This window comes from Dromiciops gliroides, chromosome 3, assembly GCF_019393635.1.
Source record: "Dromiciops gliroides isolate mDroGli1 chromosome 3, mDroGli1.pri, whole genome shotgun sequence".
Classification (NCBI taxonomy): Eukaryota; Metazoa; Chordata; class Mammalia; order Microbiotheria; family Microbiotheriidae; genus Dromiciops; species Dromiciops gliroides.
Genome location: NC_057863.1, coordinates 261,257,215 through 261,283,622, shown reverse-complemented (window position 1 = coordinate 261,283,622; position 26,408 = coordinate 261,257,215). Strand labels below are relative to the sequence as shown.

Sequence of the window (26,408 nt, the reverse complement as noted above, 5' to 3'; positions counted from 1 at the left end):
AGAGTACTGGGCCTGCAGTCAGGAGGACCTGAGTTCAAATTTGACTTCAGACACTAGTGACTGTGGGCAAGTCCCTTAACCTTGCTTATCTCAATTTCCTCATCTATAAAATGAACTGGAGAAGGAAACGGAAAACTATTTCAGTATTTTTGCTAAGAAAACCCCAAATGGGATCACAAAGAATTGGAAGTGACTGAACAACAGTCAAGTATAAAATCACTAGACTGAAACTGGAAGATAGGAATGCATACTTTCTGTGATGGTAAACCTAATGCCATAATAATAATTTGCATTTGTGGAGCACCTTAAGGTTTACAGAGTTGTTTTCTTATAAGAACCCTATGAGAAGGTAGTAGAGATAGTGTCATGTAGATAGAGGGCTAGGTTTGTAATCAGGAAGACCTGGATCCAAGTTCAATTTTTGACATGTACTTGCTTTATCTCCCTGGGCAAGTCATTTAACTTCTTGGGTTTTCTCTCCTTCCCTCCCTCATTCAGTAACCTGTTTTTCTTTGAGGTCCATACAATCTGAATCTTTCCTCCAATCACAATCCTGGTAGCTGTTATTTATAGACTTCAGGTTACTTCCCTTCCTTCCTTAATGAGTTTAGTACCTGACTCACAATCTTTCTCTCTTCAGACTCCTGCCCTTATACTAGGAGATTTTTACATAAATATTAATATGCCCGAAGTACCCTAACCACTCCATTCCTCAATTTATTCACTTCCTATGACCTACTCCTCTACCCCACTTCAGCCCTTCCCAAAGATGATTATGCCCTTAATTTAGCAATCACCTACAAATGTACCATCTCTAACTTTAAGAACTCTGAAATAACTTTATCTAACCAAATTCTGTATACTTCCAGTCTCTCCTTCTGCCTTCTCATACAAAAGAAGGAAAAGCGTAGGGTATTTTTCATCTATCCCTGCACTGCCTTAACCCCTTAGTGTTCTCCAAGACCATCACCTCTGCACTAGTCACTCTCTTCTTTTTCCCCATCTTATTCAACTTTAACCATCCTCTTCTCTTGGGTCCCTAACCCCATATCATATTGCCAGATTTGCCTGTAACGATTGGAATAACGCCACCTGCTGGATACTTACTGTAGAAGAGTTCTGCCCATGAAGGGAAGGTCTTTGAGGGCAAGACCAGGAGTCAGGAAGTGATGCGGGCTAGTGGGAGGAGGAAGGAAGAGACTGGCGCTCGGTCTCACTCTCTTTCCTCTGGACTCTGGCGGAGAAGGGAGCTAGAAATGCGCTCTCCCTTTAATAGATAGGAATCTAGGCCTTTCTCTCTCTCTTTATCAAATTCTTATTCTCCTTAATAAATGCTTAAAAGTCTAACTCTTGCTAAAGCTTATAATTTATTGGTGACCACTCATTAGATATTTTAGACAGTTTAGCTAGAATTTTAACCCTTAACAAACCTCAGCCTTGAATCACTCCCACCATTTTCTACCTTTGGTTCTACACATGTTACTGGGTGAAAGTGGAAAAAAATCATGCAACTGTTCTGACTGGGTCCACTGCCAATTTATACAACACAACTGCAACTGGGCCCTCACTGCTGCTAGGCAATCTTAATCTTTTTACACCTTCCTAGTTAACTTCCTATCCCAGTCTCCACAGCAGCTCTCCCAAACCTTTTCATCCTTCCTCCCTTTGACTCCCCTTCACTACCCCCAGATTCTCAGCTGGAAAGCTTGACTTGTATTTTTTTAAATTTAATTTAATTGGGGGGGGGCAGGGCAATGGGGGTTAAGTGACTTGCCCAGGGTCACACAGCTAGTAATTGTCAAGTGTCTGAGGCCGAATTTGAACTCAGGTACTCCTGAATCCAGGGCCAGTGCTTTATCCACTGCTCTACCTAGCTGCCCCGACTTGTATTTTTAAGAAAAAAATGGGGCTATTCCTTGTGATCGCCTTCTTCTCTCTTCCTCATCTCTTATCACTCATGTGCCTTCTACCACTATCTTCTCCTTCAGCCCAGTCTCACATGATGAAGTGGGCTTACTCCTTATCAAGGCTAACCATTCTACCTGTTCAAGTGATCCCATTACATCCCATTTTCTTCAACAAGTTGCCCCCTCTGTCATCCCCACTCTTACTTATTTTCCCCAGTGTAATGAGGATCAAGTGACTTGACCAGGGTCACACAGCTAGTAAGTGTCAAGTGTCTGAGGCCGGATTTGAACTCAGGTCCTCCTGAATCCAGGGCTGGTGCTTTATCCACTGTGCTACCTGGCTGCCCCCTCTCACTTATTTTCAATCTCCCCCTCTCTACTAGCTCATTTCTTACTACCTATAAACATGCTCATGTCTCCCTCATCCTCAAAAAAAAATCATTTGATCCTTCTATCCCCACTATCATCCCATAACATTTCTACCCTTTGCAGCTAAGCTACTTAAAAAGACAGTCTATAATAGGTGTCTTCACTTTCTCTTACTCTTTTCTTAACCCTTTATAATGTGGCTTCTGGCATCATTCTACTGAAACTTGCTCTCTCCAAAGTTATCAGTGATTTCCTTGTTGCCAAATCCAATGGCCTTTTCTCAGTCTTCATTCTTCTTGACTTCTCTGCAGCCTTTGATACCCACGATCACTTTCCTCCTTGATTCTGTCTTCTCTCTGGGTTTTTGAGATGCCATTCCTTCCTGGGTTTCCTCCTACCTATCTGACAGCTCCTTCTCTCTATCATTTACTGGATCCTCCTCCAGATCACATTCTGGAACCTTAGGTGTCCCTCAGGGTTCTTATTCTGGGCCCTCTTCCCTCTCTATACTACTTCACTTGGTGACCTCATCAGCTCCCATGGATCTCAAATCGACCTTTCCTGCCCTAATCTCTCTGCTGATCTCTAACCTCACATTTCTAATTACCTTTCAGCTATGTCAAGTTTAATGTTCAGTAGATATCTTACACTCAATATGACAAAAACAGAACTCATTATCTTCCACCCCATACCCCAACCTTTCCCCACTCCATTCCTTTCTCCATTTAACTGCTAATGTGATTTTCCTAAAACACAAGTCTGATCATACAAACTTCATCCTCCTCAATACACTCTTTTGGTCTCCTATTGCCTCCAAGAACAAATACAAAATGCCGTTTGGAATTCAGAGCCCTCCATGACCTAGCCCTCTTCTATCATTCCAGTCTTCCTTAAACCTTGCTGCCTAACACTTGCTCTTTGATCCATTGACACTGGTCTCCTAGCTGTTCCATGTTCAAGAGGCTCTATCTCTTAGCTCTAGGAATTCTCTCTGGCTGTCCCCAGTTCCTAGAATGGTCTTCTTCTTCTTCCAGTCTGACCACTGCCCTCCGTGGATTCCTTTAAGTCCCAGCTAAAATCCCATCTCCTACAAGAAGCTGTCCTCAAATTCTCTTAATTCCAGTACATCCCCTTCAATAATTATTTCCTTTGTGTGTACGTATTTCCTCTTTGTGTGTCTATCTATATATCTATATCTATATATGCATATATATACATTCCTTCTTAGTGTATGTATATATTATATATATATTTCCTCTTTGTGTGTATATATATATGTGTGTGTGCTTTGTATGTTGTCTCCCTCATTAGATTGTAAACTCCTTGAGGCCAGGGACTCTTTTTTGCCTCTTTTTGTATCCCTAAGTGCTTAGCTCAGTTCCTGGCACATAGTAGGCCTTGATAAATGTTTATCAAATAGAATGGACTTGAATTTGGGTGCTAAGGCAATTATAGTGCATAAGTTTATTACTGATATTGGTTTGTTGTCTGTTGTTCCTTTCAGTTGTTATGCAAAATTTAATAATCTAGATACAAATGAGATGGCTGATGAATATTTAAGCCATCTGGATTTGATGGAGCTATCTTATTATCCAAAAGAATTTTATCAAACCTTGGATTAATGAGATAAAAATGCCCTCTGACTGAACTCCAAACTGAACACAGACAGTGTGTCAGGCAAACCCCAGAGTTATTTGGGTGTTATATATCATTTGTTTCTACAAATGTCTGGGAAGTTTATAGCTAGTATATAAGTCCCTATCTACTGACTTCTTTCCCCAGGATAATTGGTAGATTTTATGGCTCTCTAACAAACACCTTCATCTGCTGGAGCCATCCTTGTAAAAACATCTGGGTATCCTTGTAGCAATAACCCCTTTTGAGTCTTATCATATTGTTTGTTCTCAAGCTTGAACTATCAAACTGATTTGTATTTCATATATTCTTGTTATGGTGTTTGCTTTTAAGCTGATCTGTCAAACTAATTTGCATCATGCTAATGGAACTGATAAACCCTGTACTAATGAGGTAGGAAAACCAAACGTTAATCAGTCTGGATCTGATCGATTTACCAATAGAGACCTAACCTAAAGTCTGTAACCAGTGAGCAGAGAAAGTTTATATATCTTCAGTAAAAAAGGAGTCTTTGAACTTTTTCTTTGGAAGGAATTTCTACATGTACATGCCCACTTGTTCTTGGGAGAAATAAACTGGTGCTGTGTTTTCTAACTGTTCTCTGATCTGTTCCATGAGATGCTTACTCTGTTTTTTCTGTAGAAGACAGTTATGCAAATAATTATTCTCTGATATATTTCTGTGAGTTTTCTTACTCTATTTTTCCATACGAGACAGGTATGAAAAATAAATTTTTACACAATATAATATACTTTTCTTGTTTATCCCTTTTTAATTTGGGAACTTTTTGTTTGTTTATTTTGCTTTCTTAGGTAGAATGACAGGAACTCCTGCTTTTTTAGTTTCACTTGATGCATAGTAAATCCCTTTTTCCCAGTTTTATTTTGTGTATGTCTTTGTTTTTTAAATATTTCTTCTAAGCAACAGATTGTAAGGTTTTATTTTCTTATCCAGTTTTATACTCTTTTTTCATTTTATTGGATTGTTTACTACATTTGCATTTGAAGATATGAGTTAGTTTGTGTTTTCCTCATCTCAAATTTTTTGAGTTATTATATTCCCCCCTCTTCTACTAAGAAAAGTAGTGTTCTATTCCTTCCATTCCTTTACTTTCATCATTTTTTAAAGGTGGCCTTGTTATGACTAACTCTTCCTGTCACCTCTGATCCCTTCTTGTTTGTTACTCTTTTCTCTTTAGGCTTTTGTTTAGTAGTTCCTTCTTCCCTCTTGCTTTTATCTAGTTATATTTTTCTTCCCCTTCTTTTTTTTTTCTCTCAGTCAAGTAGATTCCTCATTCCTTTCCTCCCCTTTAACTAAGCCTATTCATTTGTGTGTGTGTGTGTGTGTGTGTGTGTGTGTGTGTTTTGGTGTCCTTTTTCAAAAAAAAAAAAAAGAAATTCTTTTACTTTCTTTATTATCCATCCTCTCTTGTGATCCACTCTAGACCCTCCTTCTCTGATTCATGACCCCTATAATTATGTAGTCTCTCTCTTTTCTCTCTATTTCTCTTCTACCTTTGGTATCCAACAGGCACTCAACTCTCACCTATGGTTCCAAGAAGCTGTAGCATGTGCAGTGGCCACACTCTGGCAAATTGTGTTGCTAGATAGGCTAAACCATGTTGAGAGTAAGTGATAGAACTTAAACCTGTTGGTGAGTTAGGTGATGTCTACCCCAAGCATGTGAAGAGTTCCGCTTGCCAGAATGGGTAGATGAGAACAATTTGTTCCAATGACCACGAAGGCAGCTGAAGCAGGGACTATGGAGGAATGCTTAGGACTCAGTCAGAAATCAGAGATGCCACGGTCATCCACTGAATCCCAGGCCATCACCAGTTGTCCTAACTTTTATTTGGCCACTGGACTTTGATGCTTCTGTAATAGAGAATGAGGCTGATGACTTTGTGCAATTCTGCTTTACTTAAGTCCAATTCATGGATGGGTCAAGACATCAAGGGGGCAGCTAGGTGGCGCAGTGCATAAAGCACCAGCCCTGGATTCAGGAGGACCTGAGTTCAAATCCGACCTCAGGCACTTGACACTTACTAGCTGTGTGACCCTGGACAAGTCATTTGGGGCAGCTAGGTGGCGCAGTGGATAGAGCACCGGCCCTGGAGTCAGGAGTACCTGAGTTCAAATCCGGCCTCAGACACTTAACACTTACTAGTTGTGTGACCCTGGGCAAGTCACTTAACCCCAATTGCCTCACTAAAAGAAAGAAAGAAAGAAAGAAAGAAAGAAAGAAAGAAAGAAAGAAAGAAAGAAAGAAAGAAAGAAAGAAAGACATCATCCAGCGATGTCATTGGCACTCTTCAAAAATGAAAGACGAGGCAGCTAGGTGGCACAGTGGATAGAGCACTGGCCCTGGAGTCAGGAGGACCTGAGTTCAAATCTGGCCTCGGACACTTAACACTTACTAGTTGTGTGACCCTGGGCAAGTCACTTAACCCCAATTGCCTCACTTTAAAAAAAATGAGGGGGCAGCTAGGTGGCACAGTGGATAAAGCACCAGCCTTGGATTCAGGAGGACCTGAGTTCAAATGTGGCCTGAGACACTTGACACTTACTAGCTGTGTGACCCTGGGCAAGTCACTTAACCCCCATTGTCCAGTAAAAAAAAAAAAATTAAAAAAAGAAAAAGAAAAAAAATGAAAGGCAAACAACAATAACAACAGTTTCTGGTATTATACTCCGAAGAAGCCATTCATAAGAAGAAAGTTCCTATAAAGGATAATGAATAAAATCTTTGTAGTATCATTTTTGTAGGAAAAAGTAGATACCCATCAACTAGGGAATTGCTAAACAAATTGTGGTACACGAATATAGTGGAATATTATTATGTTGTAAGAAACAACACATTTGATGAATACAGAGAAGCATGGAAAGATTTTTGTGAATTGATGCTGAGTCAAGAAAATATAAATGACTTCAGCAATGCAAAATAGTTAGAACAATCACACAAACACACACAAATCAAAAGTTAATAATGCAAAATTTTGAAGAACATGACTCAAAATAAAAGATAAAAGACATTCCTAACCCATGTTTTTGCAGAAATAGAAAGTTCACACATAGAGCACACTGACTTCTTCAAAGTATTGATCAGTAATGCTCATTCTTTCCCTCTTTTTTTTCTTTTTGTCTTATAAAATACTATTTGTTTTATGGATGGGTCTCAGAATGGGATGAAATATTAGGGGGGAACTGTATTGATATAAAAAATGAAAGACATCAATAACATGCATTTTAAAAAAGAAAGTATATTGGACTCCTTTTTAGGTGAAAGCAAATCCCTTCTTGACTTGTCTCAGCTATAGTCCCATACCACTTACCTTGGACCTGTACTAACTGATCTACGAATTGACAAAGTAAGGAACAGCTGTAGATATGGGCATGATGACTTTCTTTAGCTCTCTGTAGTCCACAGTAAACTTCCAGGTTCCATCTGCCTTACACATAGGTAACACTGAGTTGTTGAAAGAAGAGCTGGTATAATGAAGTACTCTAGCTTCCTCTATCTCTATCACTAGAGCAGAGATATCTTTTACTCCCCTGAGAAACTGTTATTGTATAGTGTTAACTACATGTGATGGTTTGGGTAACTCTATGGGTTTCTAATTAGCCCTATTTACAATAACATGCCTAGAGGACCTTAAAAGCCCTGAGGAGACATTAAACCCAAAATACCCTTTCTCTTCCTCTAAATGATCAAATTGGGGCAGGGGCTTTAGGGGATACCTTAGTTTTGAATAGGGTTAAAGGACTCCTAGTTTCTTGCTGTTGATTTTCCCTGCACAGATTTACTAGCAACCTTTTGAAAGTGGATTTTGGGGAAAAGATAACTAACTCAATTTTATCCTATATTTACATATATGTATATATATTTATACACACGGACATATATATATACACAGATATATGTATATACACATACACATATATACATGCATATATACATAATACATATATACATATATATGTGTGTGTATATATATATGTTTTGTCACTTTGAAAGCTACCTCTTTGACAATTACTGAATGTCTTCTTCTGTACCTTCCTCTCCCTAAGTCACTTTAATATCACAAAGGAAAATTCATTGTACTTTGAATAGTTTCAGGAACTCACCTCCTTTTCTTTATGCAGTAGGAGCTTAACACATATTGATTAACTAAGTGAGAAAGAAGATACTATTCCCTTTGGTTCAGTAAAAATATCTGTGCTTAAAAGATGCATTCTTTCCTTTGTAATGGTTTAAGTATCCAGTATCCTCTTTCTTTTTTTTTTTTAAGTATCTTTTCCTGCCTAGTGCCCTATCTGACCTTGCCCAAAATGGTTTTGTTAAAAGCATCTTCTCCGTGTGTGTATGTGCATATGTATGTGTATGTGTGTGTGCATATACATGTGTGTAGACACACATGTTTGTGTGTCCAGCATATGATACACATAGACAGGTAAACTGCAATTTATCCAATTAAGGGTATGACACATACTATCAATAGGTAATGTTACAATTCTGCAGATTATGTACATAAATGCACTTTGCATTTTAAAATTTCATTTAGTTATCATAATATACCTGTCAGGTGGATGCTATTATTTTCCCAGTTTTATTGAAGAAGAAACTGAGGCTCATGGAGATGAAATGACTTGCCTAAAGCCAGCCAGTTATTAAATATTTGAGGCAGGATTTGAACCCTCTCCTTCTTAACTCTAAGTTTAGTACCTTTGGAGGCAGTGTGGAGTAGGGAAAAGAACATTGTCTTTGGAGTCAGAGGCCTGAGGTTCAAATCCTTTCTCTGTTGCTTTCTATGTGTGTGACCTTAAATCACTTAACTTTTCTTTTCCTCATCTGTTAAATGAGAAGGTTGGACTATTTGGCCTGTGAGGTTCCTTTTGACTCCAGATCTGTGATTCTATGATCCTATCCTTTATAGCACAACAATATTCCATTCCATTCACATGCACATTTGTTAAGTCATTATTCAGTTAAAGGGCATCTTCAGTTTCCATTCGTTTCTTTGAATATTTTGGCATTTAAGGGACCTCTTTGTCTTTGACTTTGTTGGGGTGTATGGCTAATAATGGGGTCTCTGGGTCAAAGCAAATGGACAGTTTAGTTGCATACAGTTGATCCTCAACTTTTGAGGGGAGAGGTTACTGAGACTTTATTTACTGCTGTCAGAAGATGCTGAGACCCGTGGCTCTCTGACACTCTGTCTCTGCTGCACTTAGCCACAAATGTGCCCAGCTGCCAATGCAAAAATGAAAATGAGGTTACTAATAAAATCACATGAATGCTTGAAGTTGCAAAAGTTAAACATGAGACTGTTGAAGATCAAATGTAATTCCAAATTGCTTTCCAGGCCACTTGAACCAATTCAGAGTTCTACCAAACAGTGCATTGCCTCAGCCTTTTTGAAATATAATATTTTCATCTTTTTGTTCTTTTTTGCCAATCAGGTGCGTCAAAAACGTGACATGAAGTACAAGCGCTGCGAATAGCAGAGGCCTAGTCAGGAGTGATGCCCCATACATGATGTTTATTTTAAAGGCTGGTATAAATGCCAAGGTCAGGGATGGTATTGGACAAAACTGATGATGAAGGCTATCTGCCAGGATCTGTCCATGCTTACTGGACTCTGGGATTACCCCACTAAGGCTACTGGATTGTGGCTCCCCTTGGGCAGAGCCAGATGGGCTCCCCCATCTCACTAGCAAGTCAGAAATTACAAGTGCTCAAGGGTGTGAAAGAAAAATTGGTATACTAATAAACTACTGGTGGGATAATGAACTGGTCTAGCCATTGTGGAGAACAGTTTGGAACTAGGCCCAGAGGGCTATAAAACTACACATACCCTTTGCAGCAATATCACTACCAGCTCTGTATCCCAAAGAGATCAAAGAAAAATGGCCTAAATGTACAGAAATATTTATATCATATGGTTGTAATGGAGTAGTATCGTGCCATGAGAAATGATGAAGGGGGTGGTTTCAGAAAAAACATGTCCAGGCCCCACCCCCCAAAAAAACCAACCAAACAAACCATGAACTGATGCAAAGCGAAGTAAGAACTGGGAGATGTCAAAACTTGACATAAAATGTTGGTTCTGTGAATTCCTCAGACCCAGTCAGGAGCAATGCACAATACATGATATTTACTGTGAAGGCAGGTGTAAATGCCTAGGGCCAGGAATGGTGTTGGGCAAGATTGATAAGAACTGTCTGGATCAGCTCACTAAGTCTACTGGATCGTGGCTTCTCTTGGACAGGCAGGTGGGCTCCCCCATCCCACTTGCAAGTCATCCTTAGTGACCAATCTGGCTGGTCTTCTCTGGCTAAGGCTGGCTGACCACTGGACAAACCATGGGTTTTTAATACAATTTGTTTGTTTGTTTGTTTGTTTTTTTGTTTTTAGTGAGGCAATTGGGGTTAAGTGACTTGCCCAGGGTCATACAACTAGTAAGTGTTAAGTGTCTGAGGCCGGATTTGAACTCAGGTACTCCTGACTCCAGGGCCGGTGCTCTATCCACTGCACCATCTAGCTGCCCCTTTTAATACAATCTTTAGAAGGGTGTAACTATGTGAAAAGGGAGAGGTTGGAGCTTTATCTGGGGTACACACATACTGTGAGCTCAGACAGTGTCTCAGGGGCCCCTTAAGCTTATCTGTATGAAACTTATGCCTACTGTGCTTACCCTTTAACCCAGTAATACCCCTACTAAGTCTGTATCCCAAAGAAATCATAGAAAAGGGAAAAGGACCCACATGTACAAAAATATGTATAGCAGCTCTCTTTGTGGTGGCAAGGAATTGGAAATTGAGGGAATGCCCATTAATTGGGGAATGGCTGAACAAGTTGTGGTATATCAATGTAATGGAATACTGTTGTGCTATAAGAAATGATGAGCAGGCAGATTTCAGAAAAACCTGGAAAGACTTGCTGAGTGAAGTGAGCAGAAGCAGGAGAACATTGTAGACAGTAACAGAAACATTGTGTGATGATCAACTGTGATAGACTTGGCTCTTCTCAGTAGTGCAGTGATCCAAGACATTCCAAAGAACTTATGATGGAAAATGTTCTACACATCCATAAAAAAGAACTGTGTATTCTGAATGCAGGTTGAACTATACTGTTTCTACTTTTTGGTTGTTGTTTTTTTCTTTTTTGAGGTTTTTCGGTTGTGTTCTGATCCTTCTTTTACAGCATGACTAATGAAGAAATATGTTTAATGTGATTGTACGTATATAACCTATATCAGATTGCTTTCTGTCTTGGGGAGGGGGGAGGGAAGAGAGGGAGGGAGAAAAATTTGGAACTAAAAACCTTATGAAAACAAATGTTGAAAACCATCTTTACGTGTAACTGGAAAATAATAAAATACTTTTATGATAAAAAAATTAAAAATTAACAAAAGAAAAGAAACTTATGCCTAAAGGAGGTAACTAGTGAATGTGACTATGGAACTTATATGTTTCTTTATATTAAGAAAGGAGTTAGGGGCAGCTAGGTGGCACAGTGGATAGAGCACCGGCCCTGGAGTCAGGAGGACCTGAGTTCAAATTCGGCCTCAGCCACTTGACACTAATTAGCTGTGTGACCCTGGGCAAGTCACTTAACCCCAATTGTCTCACCAAAAAGAAAGAAAGAGAGAAAGGAGTTATTTTGCCAAGGGGGTGGGAGAACCACAAAGCTTGCAGTTACATTCATGCATAATATGGGGGACTTGAGAAATTTCATAGATTTCACAGATAGCTGTGAAGAAACTCAAACTTGTTTTCTCTTGTATTTCTTTTATTTATGAATTGGAGCCACTCACCATGTAATTGATTACATATTGATATGAAATTTTCCTTTTGAAAATGTTAACTAATTCAATTTCATATTGAACATATTCTACCATTAGACTGTGAGTTTCCTGGGTGCACTGGCTTTCTTTGCTTTGTTTTGCTTTGTGTCCTCAGTGCTTAACTAGATGCCTGACACTTGGCAGGTATTTAATGCTTGTTAGCTTGACTACATTGATTTCTATCCTTTAGTATTTTGCCTCTTGGGTGTCCTGTCTTTGTTCATACTTTTCCAAATCCTAACCATCGATTACTTCCATCATCTGCCGTCTTTCTCAATACATACATGCTGCTAAACATAAATGGAAGATGTCATACAATCATGTTTCCTGGGTCAATTACACATTTATGCTATGTAGTTTCACTGTTGGGGAATAGCAGTCATTATTATATATTTGAATCCATATGTATTTTGGATATCATGACTTCGTGAGAAAAACTTGCTGTAAAGATTTTGCTTTCACAATTAACTATTTCCCATCTCATTTTAAAGCACTGATTTGTGCAAAAGCTCTTCAATTTATATAATAAAAATTGTCCATTTTATTTTCAATCATCCTCTCTAGCCTTTACCTGGTCATAAACTTTTTTCCTTATCTATAGTGGCAAATTATATTCCTTGTTCCTATAATTTATTTATGATACGACATTTTATCACTAGGTCATGGATCTATTTGGACTTTGTTGTGGAATAGAGGATGAGATCTTGGTCTAAATCTAATTTCCGCCACAATGTTTGCCAACGTTCCCCAGCAATTTTGGTTGGCTAGTGAGTCCTTATCAAAGTAGTTTTAGTCTTTGGATTTATCTAACACAGTTACCATGTTCTCTTAGTTCTGTGTGCTGTTTACCTATTCTGTTCCATGCATCAAGTTCTTTTTTTGTTTGTTTTTTAAACAGTATCAAATAATTTAGGAGATCATTGCGTTGTAGTATAGTTTGACATTTGGTACTACCACGTCAGCTTCCTTGACATTTTAAATTATTTTGAGAACCTTGAGTTTTGTTGCTCCAGATGAATTTTGTTATTTTTCCTGCTTTTCTACACTATTTATTTGATAGTTTAATTGGTATGCCACTGAAAAAGGAAAGTAATTAAGGTAATATTGTTTTTATTGGCACAGACCAACCCTGAACAATTAATGTTTTTATTCTCATTTAGGTCTGTCTTTATTTCTCTAAAGAATGTTTTGTAGTTTGTATTTGTATAGTTCTTGCTTGTTCCTTGCTAGGTGGACTCTGCATATTTCATTCATTCTGAAGTTATCTTGAATGGAATTTCTCTATTTCTTTTTGTTAGGTTTTGTTTTTAATATGTAGAAAGGCTAATGATTTGTATGGGTCTTTTAAATTTTGCAGAAATATGGTTTCAATTAATTTTTTTACTTGACTCTCTGGGGTTCTCTATGTAAACTGTGATATTTTCTACAAAAAAAAGGCTCCCTCTTTGTCTATCCTTATTTTCTCAATTTCTTTTTCTCATCTTATTGCTATACCTAGCAGTTAACATGTTAAATCATAGGAGTGATCATAGATATACTTGCTTTACTTCCCCGTCTTATTGAAAAGGCTTGATTTATGTCAATTACATACAATATCAACTCGTTTCAAATCAAATCATCAAAAAGCATTTATTAAGTATTTATGGTGTTCTAGGCTTTGTGCTAAGTGCTGGGAACACAATTGCATGAAGATTAAAAGACAGTCATTGCCCTCATTTGATTGTTCTTTCTAGTTTTACTATTATAGACACTATATGTTTTCCTGCTCTGATTCTAGTTCAGGAGTTTTATATTCTCATGGAGAAGACAATACATAAAAAATAACTGAAAAGTGGGGAGGGAGAGAGTGAAGGTACTCAAAATGAGTATGTGGTCTATGATGGGAAATCTTGGTCTAAATAAGTATGTTGAGGCGAGGAAAAGGAAAGTCCAGTGAATTAACAGTGCTGCCTTGGGAGGAATTAAAACATTGTTGTTCTGGGTTTTCTCCTTAAAATGGAGGGGCTGTGATCAAACCAGCCAATCAGAGGAATACACTTCAAGGGGAGAGGATACTTCTAATGTAAGAAGTAGTGAGGGGTTGAGTGAGCTTCTGGGATGAAGAGATTTCTATGGTATATCAGAGAAAATCCTGTGGAGAAGAGTTCAAGGTTTGAATGATCTTCCAGGATGAAGAGATTTCTATGGCATAGTTGAGAAAGTCCTGTGGATATAGGTCAGCAGTGCAGTTTGGAGAAGCTCTTGATTTTAGATAGCTGCTACTTATATACAGGAGAGGTTCATTTATTTCTATTCATTTTAGTATGTTTAATGGAAATAGGTATTATATTTTGTGAAAAGCTTTTTTCTCTATCTCTATTAATATAATGATGTGATTTTGTGCATTTATTAATAAATTATATAATTTTCCTAATATTAAACCAGCCTTGCATGCTGAGCTTAATGTATGCCTTGTCATAATATATAGTTAAAATTTTAAAAAATATGTTACTGTAGTGTCTTCACTAATATTTTATTTAAAAATTTATTTTTATTCTTTTTGTTCTGTAGATTTTTCTCTAACTTGTCTCCTTGGTTTGGGCCATATTTGTGTCTTAGAAGGAATTGGTAGCATTTCTTCTTTTCCTATTTTTGCAAACAGCTTATGTAACATAAGAATCAATAGTTCTTCGAATGTTTGATAGGATTTATTGTAACTTCATGTAGTTCCAGAGTTTTTCTTTTCCCTTTGGGAAGCTCATTTATTATTTGCTAGATTTCTTTTTGTTTTTTAAGACTGGGTTACTTAAATGATCTATTTCTTATATTAATCTGGGTATTTTATAATTTTGTAGTTATTCATCTATTTTATTTAGATTGTCATTTTGGGGGAGTATGATTGGACAAAATAGTTTTAAAAATTATTTCCTTTATTTTGTTTAAATTTGTGTGATTTATCTTATCTCATTTTTCATATGGACAATTTGGTGTCCTCCCCACTTCTACCTATTAAGCAAACTAGCTAATAGTTTGTCTATTTTATTGGGTTTTTTTTAAAGCTTGTAGTGTTATTTATCAATTCAAAAGGTGTTTTTTTTTACTTTCAATTTCAATAATTTCTAGTTGAAGTTTTTATATTTGTTGGGTTTTTAAAGTTTCTTTTAGTTACATTCCCAATAATTTTTTTTGCTCTTTTTATCTTTACAGGAGAGGAGTGTGCTCAGTGCCAGTGATCTATATTTTATGCAATCTGCTTGCATTCCAATATTCTTGTTCTCTTTACCTTGCCCAGTTCCCAATCACAGATGCTTACCTTTTTTTCTCTTTGATTACCCCCTTTACTCTTTGATAATGGACTTTGTTTTGCTGATGACTAATTCCTCCTTGAATCTATCCTCCTTAATCCCCTATCACTTTTACCTTTTCCTAATTGAGTTTGATGTATTTCTACACCAAACTGTGTATATATATATATATATATGTATATATATATGTGTGTGTGTATATATATGTATATATGTGTGTGTGTATATATGTATATATATGTGTATATATATGTATGTATGTATGTATGTGTGTGTGTGTGTGTGTGTGTGTGTATATATATATATATATATATATATATATATCCAACTCCCCTTTGTCCAGTTCACATGAAGGGGAATTTCATGTTTAGCCTGTTTCTCAACCCCTTCCCAGATGTTTTTATAGTCTTTTTTTCATGAACTGTGATTAAGTGAAGTAAGTTCAACCCCCTTTTTCACTCTTTCTTTTCTTTTTTTTTTTTTTAGTTAGAATAAGGTGGTAGTTTATTTAGGGCCAAGGGAAGGGAAGGGGTGGGGGGGAGGGAAACCATGACAGAAATCCTTAGACTTCTCATGGGGAGATAATGGGGGAAATGGGGTATGGGTTTGGGGTAGGGGTTGAGGTTCTTAGGAATTCCTCTTTAAAGAATTACACCATCTTGCACACAAAAATAGTTAGAATAAGGTGGTAGTTTATTTAGGGCCAAGGGAAGGGAGGGGTGGGGGAAGGGAAACCATGACAGAAATCCTTGGACTTCTCATGGGGAGATAGGCACAAAGCACATGGCTCAGAGGTACCAAATCTCCCACTCTTTCTTTTCTAATATAGTCTTTTTTTTTCCTTCTCATTTCTTTATTCTCTTTAGATCATTATAATATAACTAAACTGTTCCCAGGCCCTCTCTATAACCTTTTAAAACAGGATTCTGAGGAAAGCCTTGTTTCTATTCTTCCCCTTACTAGATTATAAACATTTCATCATCATATAGTCCCAGTTACTCAAATAGATTTTACTTTTCTGTCTTTCTTTGGACTCCTGTGTTCACATTTCAAAGTGTCCATTCAGTTCCTCAACAATACTGCTTAGAAGTACTCTGTTTTATTAAAGGTCCATTCTCCCTTCCCTGGAAAAATTATACTTACTTTTTCTGGGTAAGTTTTTCTTAGTTGTGAGCCTTTATCTTTTGCCTTCTGGAGTATCATACTTCGAGTTATCCTTTCCTTTATGACTGTCAAATCTTGTCTGATCTTGACTGTAGATCCTTGGGACTTAAACTCTTTCTTTCTGAATGATAGTAGTATTTTTTCTTTGACCTTGATTTTGGCTATGATGTTCCTGGTAGTTTTCATTTTAGTGTTTCTTTCAGGAGACCACCAGTGGGATCTTTCTACTTTCATTTTGTGCTCTGATTATAATTAATCTGGGCAGTTTTCAATTTTATTTTTTAAGTTTATTTTTTATTTTGAACTTACATGCACCCACAAAGAATATTTTCATGTGTCCTGAAGAACACAAAATGTTGTTTTTAAACAAGTATATAACAAATTCTGCATTACTTTCAAATCATTCTGCTTCTCTGTGCTTTCTTATGAATGCCTCTCTATTCTCTTCTGTGCATTAAAAAAATGTTTTTAATGGCCCTCTTATTTGCATTACTATTACTACTTCTACATGCACCTCAATCATGTCCAAATTAAAAGTGGGAAGGAGGTGAAAGCCTTGTAACAAATAAGCATATTCTAGCAAAATAAATCCACATAGTCATCGTGTCCAACAATATATGGTTCTTTACTTTGAATCCATCACCTTTCTGGAAGGAGTTGGGTAACATGTTTCTTTTTTTTTTTCTTTTCTTTTTTTTCTTTTTTTAATGAGGCAATTGGGATTAAGTGACTTGCCCAGGGTCACACAGCTAGTAAGTGTTAAGTGTCTGAGGCCAGATTTGAACTCAGGTACTCTTGACTCCAGGGCCAGTGCTCTATCCACTGCGCCACCTAGCTGCCCCCCTTTTTTTTCTTTCTCATTTTTTTTTTAAGTAGCATGTTTCATTAAAGATTCTCTATAGGGGGCAGCTAGGTGGCACAATGGATAAGGCACCGGCCCTAGATTCAGGAGGATCTGAGTTCAAATTCAGTCACAGACACGTGACACGCTCTAGCTGTGTGACCCTGGGCAAATCACTTAACCCTCATTGCCCTGAAGGGGGGAAAAAAAAGATTCTCTATAGACATGGTTGGTCAAAGCTTTGATAAAATTTCTTAAGGCCCACAGAGATCATGTAATTGTCCTAACATCATAATATAATAAACATCAGAGGTGGGATTTGAATCAAGTCCTTTTGATTTTGGTCAGCTAAGTGGCACAGTGGATAGAGCATTGAACCTAGAGTCAGGAGGATCTGAATTCAAATTTGGCCTCAGACACTTATTGGCTGTGTGACCATGAACAAGTAGTTTCCTCATCTGTAAAATGAACTGGAGAAGAAAATAGCAAACCACTCTTGTATTTTTTCCAAGAAAACCCCAAAGGGGTCACAATGAGTTAGACATGACTGAAATGCTTGAACAATAACAAGCTTTTGATTTCAGAACAGTAGGTCCTATTTCTATTTTACTTTGTTTCCTCCCTTGTTGTAAACCTGCCTGGACCAAGATTTTTTTTCCCTTGGTAGTTTTGTGTTCAATTTCATTTTATTGTAAATCTGAAACTGATAAACTGTTCATGTGTATTTTGTTTTGTGACCCTATACCTTATTTATATGTATTTCTGCATTTTGGTTTAAAATGTTAATATTGTTTTATTCCTTATTTAATGGTGATTATAAAATGTCTAGACAGTAAATTATCCTATAAAATGTAGGTGATTCATGTTTGTTGTTCAGTCATTTCATTCAGGTCCAACACTTCATGACCCCATTTGGAGTTTTCTTGGCAAAGATACTAGAGTGGTTTTCCATTTTCTTCTCTTGCTCATTTTATAGATGAGGAAACTGAGACAAAGAATATTAATGACTTGTCCAGGGCCACTCAGCTAGTAAATGTCTGAGGACAGATTTGAACTCAGGAAGATGAGCCTTCTTGACTTCAGGCCTGATATTCTAGCACCACATAGCTGCCCTGGTGGTTCATATACTCCTACAACTATGCCACTATGATGCTAATCACAATATGCTTCCATATTTGAAGTGTAACTGCAAGTAGAATAACTTAATAGGGCTTATTCTCCTGACTCAGTGGGAGTGACAGGAAAACTTATCAAAAAGAACTTCAGGCTAGTTGGTAAAAATTATTGATTATAAAAGTCAAAAGTGCTTTCTGGGTTAGCCAGTCCGGGTATGGAGTTTTCCTTCTGTATCCACTGAATCAGATTAACTCTGTAGAACTCTGGATCCTGGCTAGTATCCTACCAATAAGAAACTAGGAACCTAGGTCATAGTTTTATTATTATGTTACCATTTTAATAAGTAGGGGCTTTGCCTTAGCTCTTTACTAGTTTATAGTGGTTTTAGGTTCTCTCTTTCTTATACTTCTTATCTCTAAGGCTTAATGCTCACAGGTCTTAGGAGTTCCCCCAGGTAACACTTAGTCTCAGTAATGAGTCAGTATGACAGTAGTAGTTCTTTGTCTTTTATTTTCCACCCCTTATAGTATCTCTTAAATAAGACCCCGGGGACTTCTGTTCAAAGTAGGACTGTGCCTGAAAAAAAATTGTGGAATATAAAGAAATGGCTGCAAAATACAACGAAGCACTACTTTCTAGAATATGTAAGAACAATAGGAGGTTAAAGATAGTAAAGGAAAGATGTTTGGCTTTAGAATTAGAAGAGATCTGGGTTCTAACACTAGAGTTGATATTTATTAGTGATGTGGTCTTGGTCATGTCATCTAGCCACTTAACCATTTAACCATTTTTAACCAGTTTTTTTCATTTGCCAAATGGAGATAATATAATACATGTAATACCTCCCTCACTGATATTCCTAATGAATATCAATGAAGAAATATTGAATCAATTGTTAATTTTGAAAATCTTAAAGCACTATATAAATGGATGTTATTATAATTATCTTATTATTATCCTTTCATTTTTTGTTATTTTGGAATTTTGAACACAAAAAATGGGAGACGTTATTGGGAAAGTCTCACCATATAACTAGAAGAATAATATTTTGTGAGTTCCCTAAAATCTACATGTTTCTTTTATGATTGCTTGGATAGACCTCATTATACATGGGTGTTGAATATATTATTGTGAGTCCTGAATATTTAAGTATGCTTTCTGATGTGATATTGAACTCTGTAAGGACTCTGAACCTAAAAGTTTTGCCTTTAAATTCTATGGCTTTCATTTAAACATTTAAATAATTGTTCAGTTATTTATTTTAAAAAATCAGTACAGTCTGGATGATGTAATTCTCTTCATCCCCTCCCTCCAGTATTTCCTCTAAGATAATTTTGGGTTGAAATTTCATATAAACCCAGGAGCTATTTTTTACAAGATCATGATAAATTCCTTTAAATTGAAGGGTTTTAGAAAGAATTCTACTAAAAAATAATAAATAGCTTTAAAGAAATCATATTGTTGCTGAAACTGTGGTGCCAGGTGGCATGGAAAGTATTGACTTTAGACCTGGTGTTAATTACTAGATTTATGTAATTTCATATGGTGTGTGTCAGTTTTGTTCCATGTATATATTTTCTCATGTGGGAGCTTAAGTATGTATTATGTTTTAGATAACAAAATGTTGATGTACTTTTTTTCAGGATACAAGACTCTTTTGAAAGGAATTTCAGGGAAATTCAGCAGTGGAGAACTTGTTGCAATCATGGGTCCTTCTGGAGCTGGAAAATCAACACTCATGAACATCCTGGCAGGATACAGGTGCCTAAATGGAAAATAAGCATGCAAGGGCTTTACCCAGTCCATTGCAATTACACACCTATTGCCATTGATTAAGTGTTAAGTGCAACAGATATTGATTGAACAACCTGCTATCCTAGGCTCAATAGGAAATACAGAAAACTAAGTCTCCATTAGGCAGTTCACACTTGAGTTAAAGAAATAGGACCTGGAGAAATGAAAAATCAAATAATAAGAAGAGATAAGTATGTGGCAAATGTTAAATTCCTGTAAATTCCTTGAGTTCAGGGGAAGGTGATTTCATTGTGAATTAAGAAGGCTTCAAGAAGGAACAGGGTGGAGGAGAAAGAGCACTGGTTTTCACATCATGTCATTAGCATAAATCCTGTCTCTGATCCTTATTATTTGTTGTGGGCAGTTATCTCGCCTATAAAATGAAGGGATTGGACAAAATAATCTTGAAGGTCCCTTCTTATCCTAGAATCTATTATCCAATAAGGAAAAAAAGACTTAGTCTGGCAGAATGAGTAAAATTTGTGATAAGGTGCATTTTGAAGATAAGAGTTACTGATGAAAACATATGTAAAGAAGCACTGAAGGACAAGGCTTGTTAGAGATTGCTAGGTGGTTCAGTGGGCCTGAAGTCAGGAAGGTCTAAGTTCATATCTGGCCTTCAAAATTTACCAGCCTTATGACCCTGGGTAAGTCATTTAACCTTTGTTTGCCTCAGTTTCCTCAACTATAAAATAAGGATAACAATAGCATCTATCTCCTAAAGTTGTTGTGAGGATCAATTAAGATAATATTTGCAAAGCACCTAGCACACTGGCAGGCATATAGTAGCCACTTAATAAATGCTTATTTTCTCCTTCCCTCCTTCTTTTCCTTCCTTCCTTCCATTCTCAGAATCAGTGAATTGTATAATTTGTTTGAAACTGATGATTTGTGTAGCTTTTATTTGTAATTTTAAAAACTAAAGATCAGATCATATTAAGTATTTTGTACATCTTTAAGTATTCCATCAGTGTTTACTGTTAATATTTTTGGTTGTGTAGAATTGAGGAAATCAAAATCACCAATATTTTTCCAAATGAAAAACTGGTTCCAGAAGTGTTGAGTTATATTATCTTATACCAAGTTTTCAATTAAGCATGGTAATTATCACAAAGGTAGCTAGGTGGTGCAGTCGCTAGAGTGTCAGGCCTAGAGTCAGGAAGACTCATCTTCCTGAGTTGAAATCTGACCTTAGATACTCACTTAACCCTGCTTGCCTCAGTTTTTCATCTGTAAAATGAGCTAGAGAAGGGAATGGCAAACCACTCTAGTATCTTTCCAAGAAAAACCCCAAATGGGGTGATGATGAGTCAGACATGACTGAGAAATGACTGAACAACAATAATTATCAAAGGGTCAATTTGTTAACACTATAAGAAAAAGTAAATAATTGAGATGAGATGTGTTGAACAAAATTAAAACATAAAACATTTACTTTCTTTTGACAACTTTGACCCAGGATTTAAAAAAAAAATCTCCCAACCTCTTTGCTGTTGTAAACTAAGATTTGAAAATATAGAAAAGACTTTGGGGTAAGATAACTATATTTAAAGATAAAAAGAAGCCAAATTTTGCCACAGATTCCAAGATGTAAATGAAAGTGACCCCAGGAATACCAATTTTTAAGAAAATCAAGGAGAAATGTTAGTAAACTCCCTAGCTAATTCAGAGTTGCACAAAAAATAGGCAGATGAAAAAGATAGACAGAGATGGGTAAAGAAGTCTCAGGAGAGCTAGCTTAAACACAAGTAATATAGAAGTCATTAGAGGTAGAGAGAAGACTATGGAGGTCAGAACAGGCAGGGAGAGCTCCCCAAAATGGACCTGAAGGGAGCCAGCAACTTTGAGCAAGAGGTTTTGAAAGCCATGAGCTGCAGTATTAAGTGACCTGGACTGTCAGAAGTGGAGACAGAACTAGGCCTGGCTATGCATTCTCATAGCACTGGAAGCTAAAGCAGAAGTTAAAGCCAAATCAGTATGTGCACAATCAGGAGGGCTCTGCTGGAAGCCAGATACCAAAGTGATCTCCAGTGTTCTAATGGAGTCTGTCTGGATGCCCATCATGGAACCAGCTCCTGATTATTTATTAGACTGATAGAAGATAAAATCCAACCTAGGCCTCAATGGACCAAAAACCAAAACAAAATATGGGGATTGTGGCAGGATATAGTACCTAATACCAGCGATTTTGTCTGGATCAGCAACAGGCACAGCAGCATCTAGACTAAAGAGGGGACTCAACCAGTAAGGCCTATCTATCCCACTTAATATCACAAACCAGTAATTGAGGCAGGACATATGAATAAGAAGAAATAACTGAACATAGCGAAGAAATTCTATGGGTTGAAAATATAAAAAGGTAAGCCTATAAAAAGAGAATAATCCCCAAACAGATGTACAAGCAATGCCTTAGAAGGAAAAAAATGATTTGGATACAAGGACCAGAATCTGAATCATCCAAGATTTAGCAGAAAATATGATAAATAAGAAAAAACTTTGGAATATGATATTTGAAAAGTCAATAGTTGTACTGAGCTTATCACCAAGAATTATTTACCCTGGATAATTGAGTATAATAATAAAAAAGGGAAAAAGAAGAATCTTTAAACATTCCTAATGAGAAGATAAGAGAGTCATAGAAACTGAAATGCAACCCAAAAGGCAGGAGAAACCTTAATAGGTTAATACCTGTGAGCACTTTGGAAGGAGTTCAATGATCTTTTTTTATTTTTCTTTCTTTTTTTTTTTTGTAAAGCAGTAAGGGTTAAGTGACTTGCCTAGAGTCACACAGCTATTAATTGCCAAGTTGGAGTTCAATGATCATGAAATGATTATATTCTAACTGGAAGAGAAGATATAAGTGTCTTTTCAAAATCCTAATATCTTGAAGGGTCACAGAAAGAGTTGGAACAAGATATGTGAGTGATTTTTTTCTCTTGGGAACATTTTAACAGAAGAAATAAAAGGGAAGAAGGAAAGAAATATAGTAGGGAAGAAATAAGGAAATGGGAGAAACATGTCAGAAATGGGTTACACAAGAGAAAACATAAACATGGAGGAAATGGAGGGTTAGACATTTCATTACCTTACTCTTTTCTGAAAAGGATCAAGGAGGGTTTAAGACACATACATACAGAATTTGGTGTTGAAATATATTAATCTGAACAGAGGTACAGGCAGGGACAGGAAAGGGGAGTGAGGTACAAGAGGGAGAGCTGGGGAGGCAATAGTCACAAACTAAGCAAACTTCAGCATCTGAAGGATGATCACAAAGGATGAATAAAGGGGGATGAAAAAAATGTAATAACCAGAAATTGGGTCTGGGTTTGGGGAAGAGAGAGTAGAAGTAGAAAAGTAGGAGTTCAATTATATATTGAAAATAGTGAAAAAATTCCAACCTCCCCCCCATCATTTCTTGTAAAGAGTAGGAAAGAATGGTAAGAGGAAAAATTACAAAGTTTATGATAGAAAAAAATACACAATTAACAATCATAACAGTGAACATGAATGAGATAACGATCTCTCCCATTAAAAGGATAAAGGGAGCAGGATGGATTAGAAAACAGAAGATAGCACTATCTTGTTTGTGACAAATGCATTTGAAGCATAAAAGTACATACAGAGTTAAAAGAGTGGTCAATGCAAAAATTTTTTTCTGTCAGATGAATTTAAAAAAAGGGAAAGGGATAACCAAGGTCTCCGACAAGGCAATTATAAAAATAGAAATGAGGAAAAAGAGATAAGCAAGGAAGCTTTATTCTTAAAGGTACTATGGATTATGGAATAATATGAAGACTTAATACATGTATACCAATTGGCATAGTATCTAGCTACATGAAGGAAAAGTTAATTTAGTTATAGACCAAAATAGATGGCAAAAATATAACTATTGGGGACATCCATGTGTATATACATATAAATTTAACCAGAAAAAAAATAAATAAGGAAGAAATTAAAGACCTGAATAGAATGTTAGAAAACATACATATGAATAACCTTTGGTGATAACTGAATGAGAATAGACAGAAATATACATACTCATTCTGGCTCCTTAAAAAGAAAGAAAGAAAGAAAGAAAGAAAGAAAGAAAGAAAGAAAGAAAGAAAGAAAGAAAGAAAGAAAGAAAGAAAGAAAGAAATATACATACTCATATCTATGTATGGCACCTTTACAAAATTCAATCATGTGCAGCGCATTAGAAACCCCATAAGCAAATACAGAAAAGCACATATATTTATCAAATCCTTTTCTGACTTTAATTAAATGTATAATCAATAGATGCTCAGTTAAGAAAGTTTTCAAATGGAAACTGAATAGTTTAATCCAAACAAATTGGTAGGTTAAAAAAAATGAAACATAATTAAATAATCAATTATAGAAATGCAGTTCACAACAGTTGAAGAAGAAATAAAGAAAAATTTTAGAAATAATTGTCCTCAAATTATTAAAAACCAGAGGTGGAGCCAAGATGACAGAGAGAAGCCAGGAAGTTGCCTGAGCTCTCCTGAGTTTCCCTCAAAAACAACATTAAATCGGGGCAGCTAGGTGGCGCAATGGATAGAGCACCGGCCCTGGAGTCAGGAGGACCTGAGTTCAAATCCGGCCTCAGACACTTAACACTTACTAGCTGTGTGACCTCAGGCAAGTCACTTAACCCCAATTGCCTCACTAAAACCAAACCAAAACAAAACAAAACAAAAAAACAACAACATTAAATCAAGCCTCTAAATGGATTCTGGAACCACAGAACCTACAAAAAGACAGATAAACACAATCTTCCAATTTGAGATAATTTAGAAGTCTTCAAAAAAGTTCTATCCCACTTGGGAGAAAGGGAAGCACAGCATAGCTCAGCATAGCATGGAGGGGGTCTGGGCAAGTCATCAGGAGTCTCCTTACCGCAGCACAAATCAGCAGCTGAGGCCCCTTGGTCCTGTCTCAGAAGACTGGTGGCACATCAGGCCAGTTGTGAGACCTGCCAGCCCTGGCTAAGAGGGCAAACTATCAGCTAGAGAATCATCCACAGGACAGATGTGACTTGGCTTAGCCATCCCAGTGTAGAGAGCAAGCCCAGGGTAGTGAGGAATCCACAAGCCACAGAAGCCTCAGAGCAGAAAGCCAGTGAACAGGCTCCTAGTCCCCAACACAAGAAGCTTGCAACAGTGGCCCCTGTGCAACAGGGGCAGACTTCAACTTTATAACTTTAAAAATAGGCTACAATTTGAGTAAGAAACAGAAAAGGACCCTTACCATTGACAGCTTCTATGGTGACAGGGAAGATCAAAAAACAAACTTAGGTGAGGACAATATTGTCAAAATGCCTACATGGGGGGCAGCTAGATGGTGCAGTGGATAAAGTACCCACCCTGGATTCAGGATGACCTCAGTTCAAATCCAGCCTCACTTGACACTTAATAGCTGTGTGACCCTGGACAAGTCACTTAACCTTCATTGCTCCACAAAAAAAAATAATGCCTACACGTGAAGCCTCAAGGAGGAAGATGAATTGGTTTCAAGGCCAAAAAGGATTTTAAAAATCAGATGAGAGAGGTAGAAGAAAAATGGGTGGAAAATGAGAGAAATGAGAATTACACAAGGAAACTATAAAAAAAAGTCAACAGCTTGGAACAGGAAGCACAAAAATTGACTGAAGAAAACAGTCCTTAAAAAATACAATTTGCCAAATGGAGGAAAAATCGGCCAAATGAAAAGGAGGTGCAACAGCTTACTAAGGAAAATAATGCCTTAAAAATTAGAATTGAGCAGATGGAAGCTACTTCTCCATGAGACACCAAGAATATGTTAAACAGAATCAAAAGAATGAAAAAGTAGAAGGAAATGTGAAATACTTTATCTGAAAGACAACTGACCTGGAAAATAGATCCAGGAGAGATAATATAAGAATTTTGGGGTTACCTGAAAGCCATGATCAAAAAAAAGAGTCTAGACACCATATTCCAGTAAATTATCAAGGAGAACTGCCCTGATATTGTAGAATCAGAGGATAAAATCATCATTAAAAGAATCCATTGATCACCTCCTGAAAGAGACCCCCAAAGGAAAACTCCAAGGAATAATGTATGCAAATTCCAGAATTATCAGGTGAAGGAGAAAATACTGCAAGCAGTCAGAAAGAAACAATTTAAATACCATGGAGCCACAGTCAGGATTGCTCAGGAACTGGCAGCTTCAACATTAAAGGATTGGAAGGCTTAGAATATGATATTCCAGAAGGCAAAGGATCTTGGATTGAAACCAAGAATCAACTATCGAGCAAAATTGAACATTATCTTTCTGGGGAAAAGATGGATATTCAATGAAATTGAAAGGTAAACAGGGGGGAAAAGTTATTCAATAAGGTTAAACTCTTTCCATACCTAGAAGGGAAGATAATACTTTTAACTCCTGAGATCTGTATCTCCATTTGGGCAGATAGAAGGCATATACATAGC

At 36.9% G+C, this 26,408-nt stretch overlaps 1 protein-coding gene across 1 annotated transcript in view; it reads left to right on the top strand.

Moving 5' to 3' along the window:
- The window catches only part of ABCG1 (ATP binding cassette subfamily G member 1), a 121,325-nt gene that overhangs the window by 30,755 nt on the left and 64,162 nt on the right, over window positions 1–26,408 (top strand). Inside the window, exon 3 of the mRNA XM_043994629.1 lies at window positions 19,806–19,923. Coding sequence (XP_043850564.1) covers window positions 19,806–19,923 — 118 coding nt within the window. The remainder of the gene's footprint in view (window positions 1–19,805; window positions 19,924–26,408) is intronic.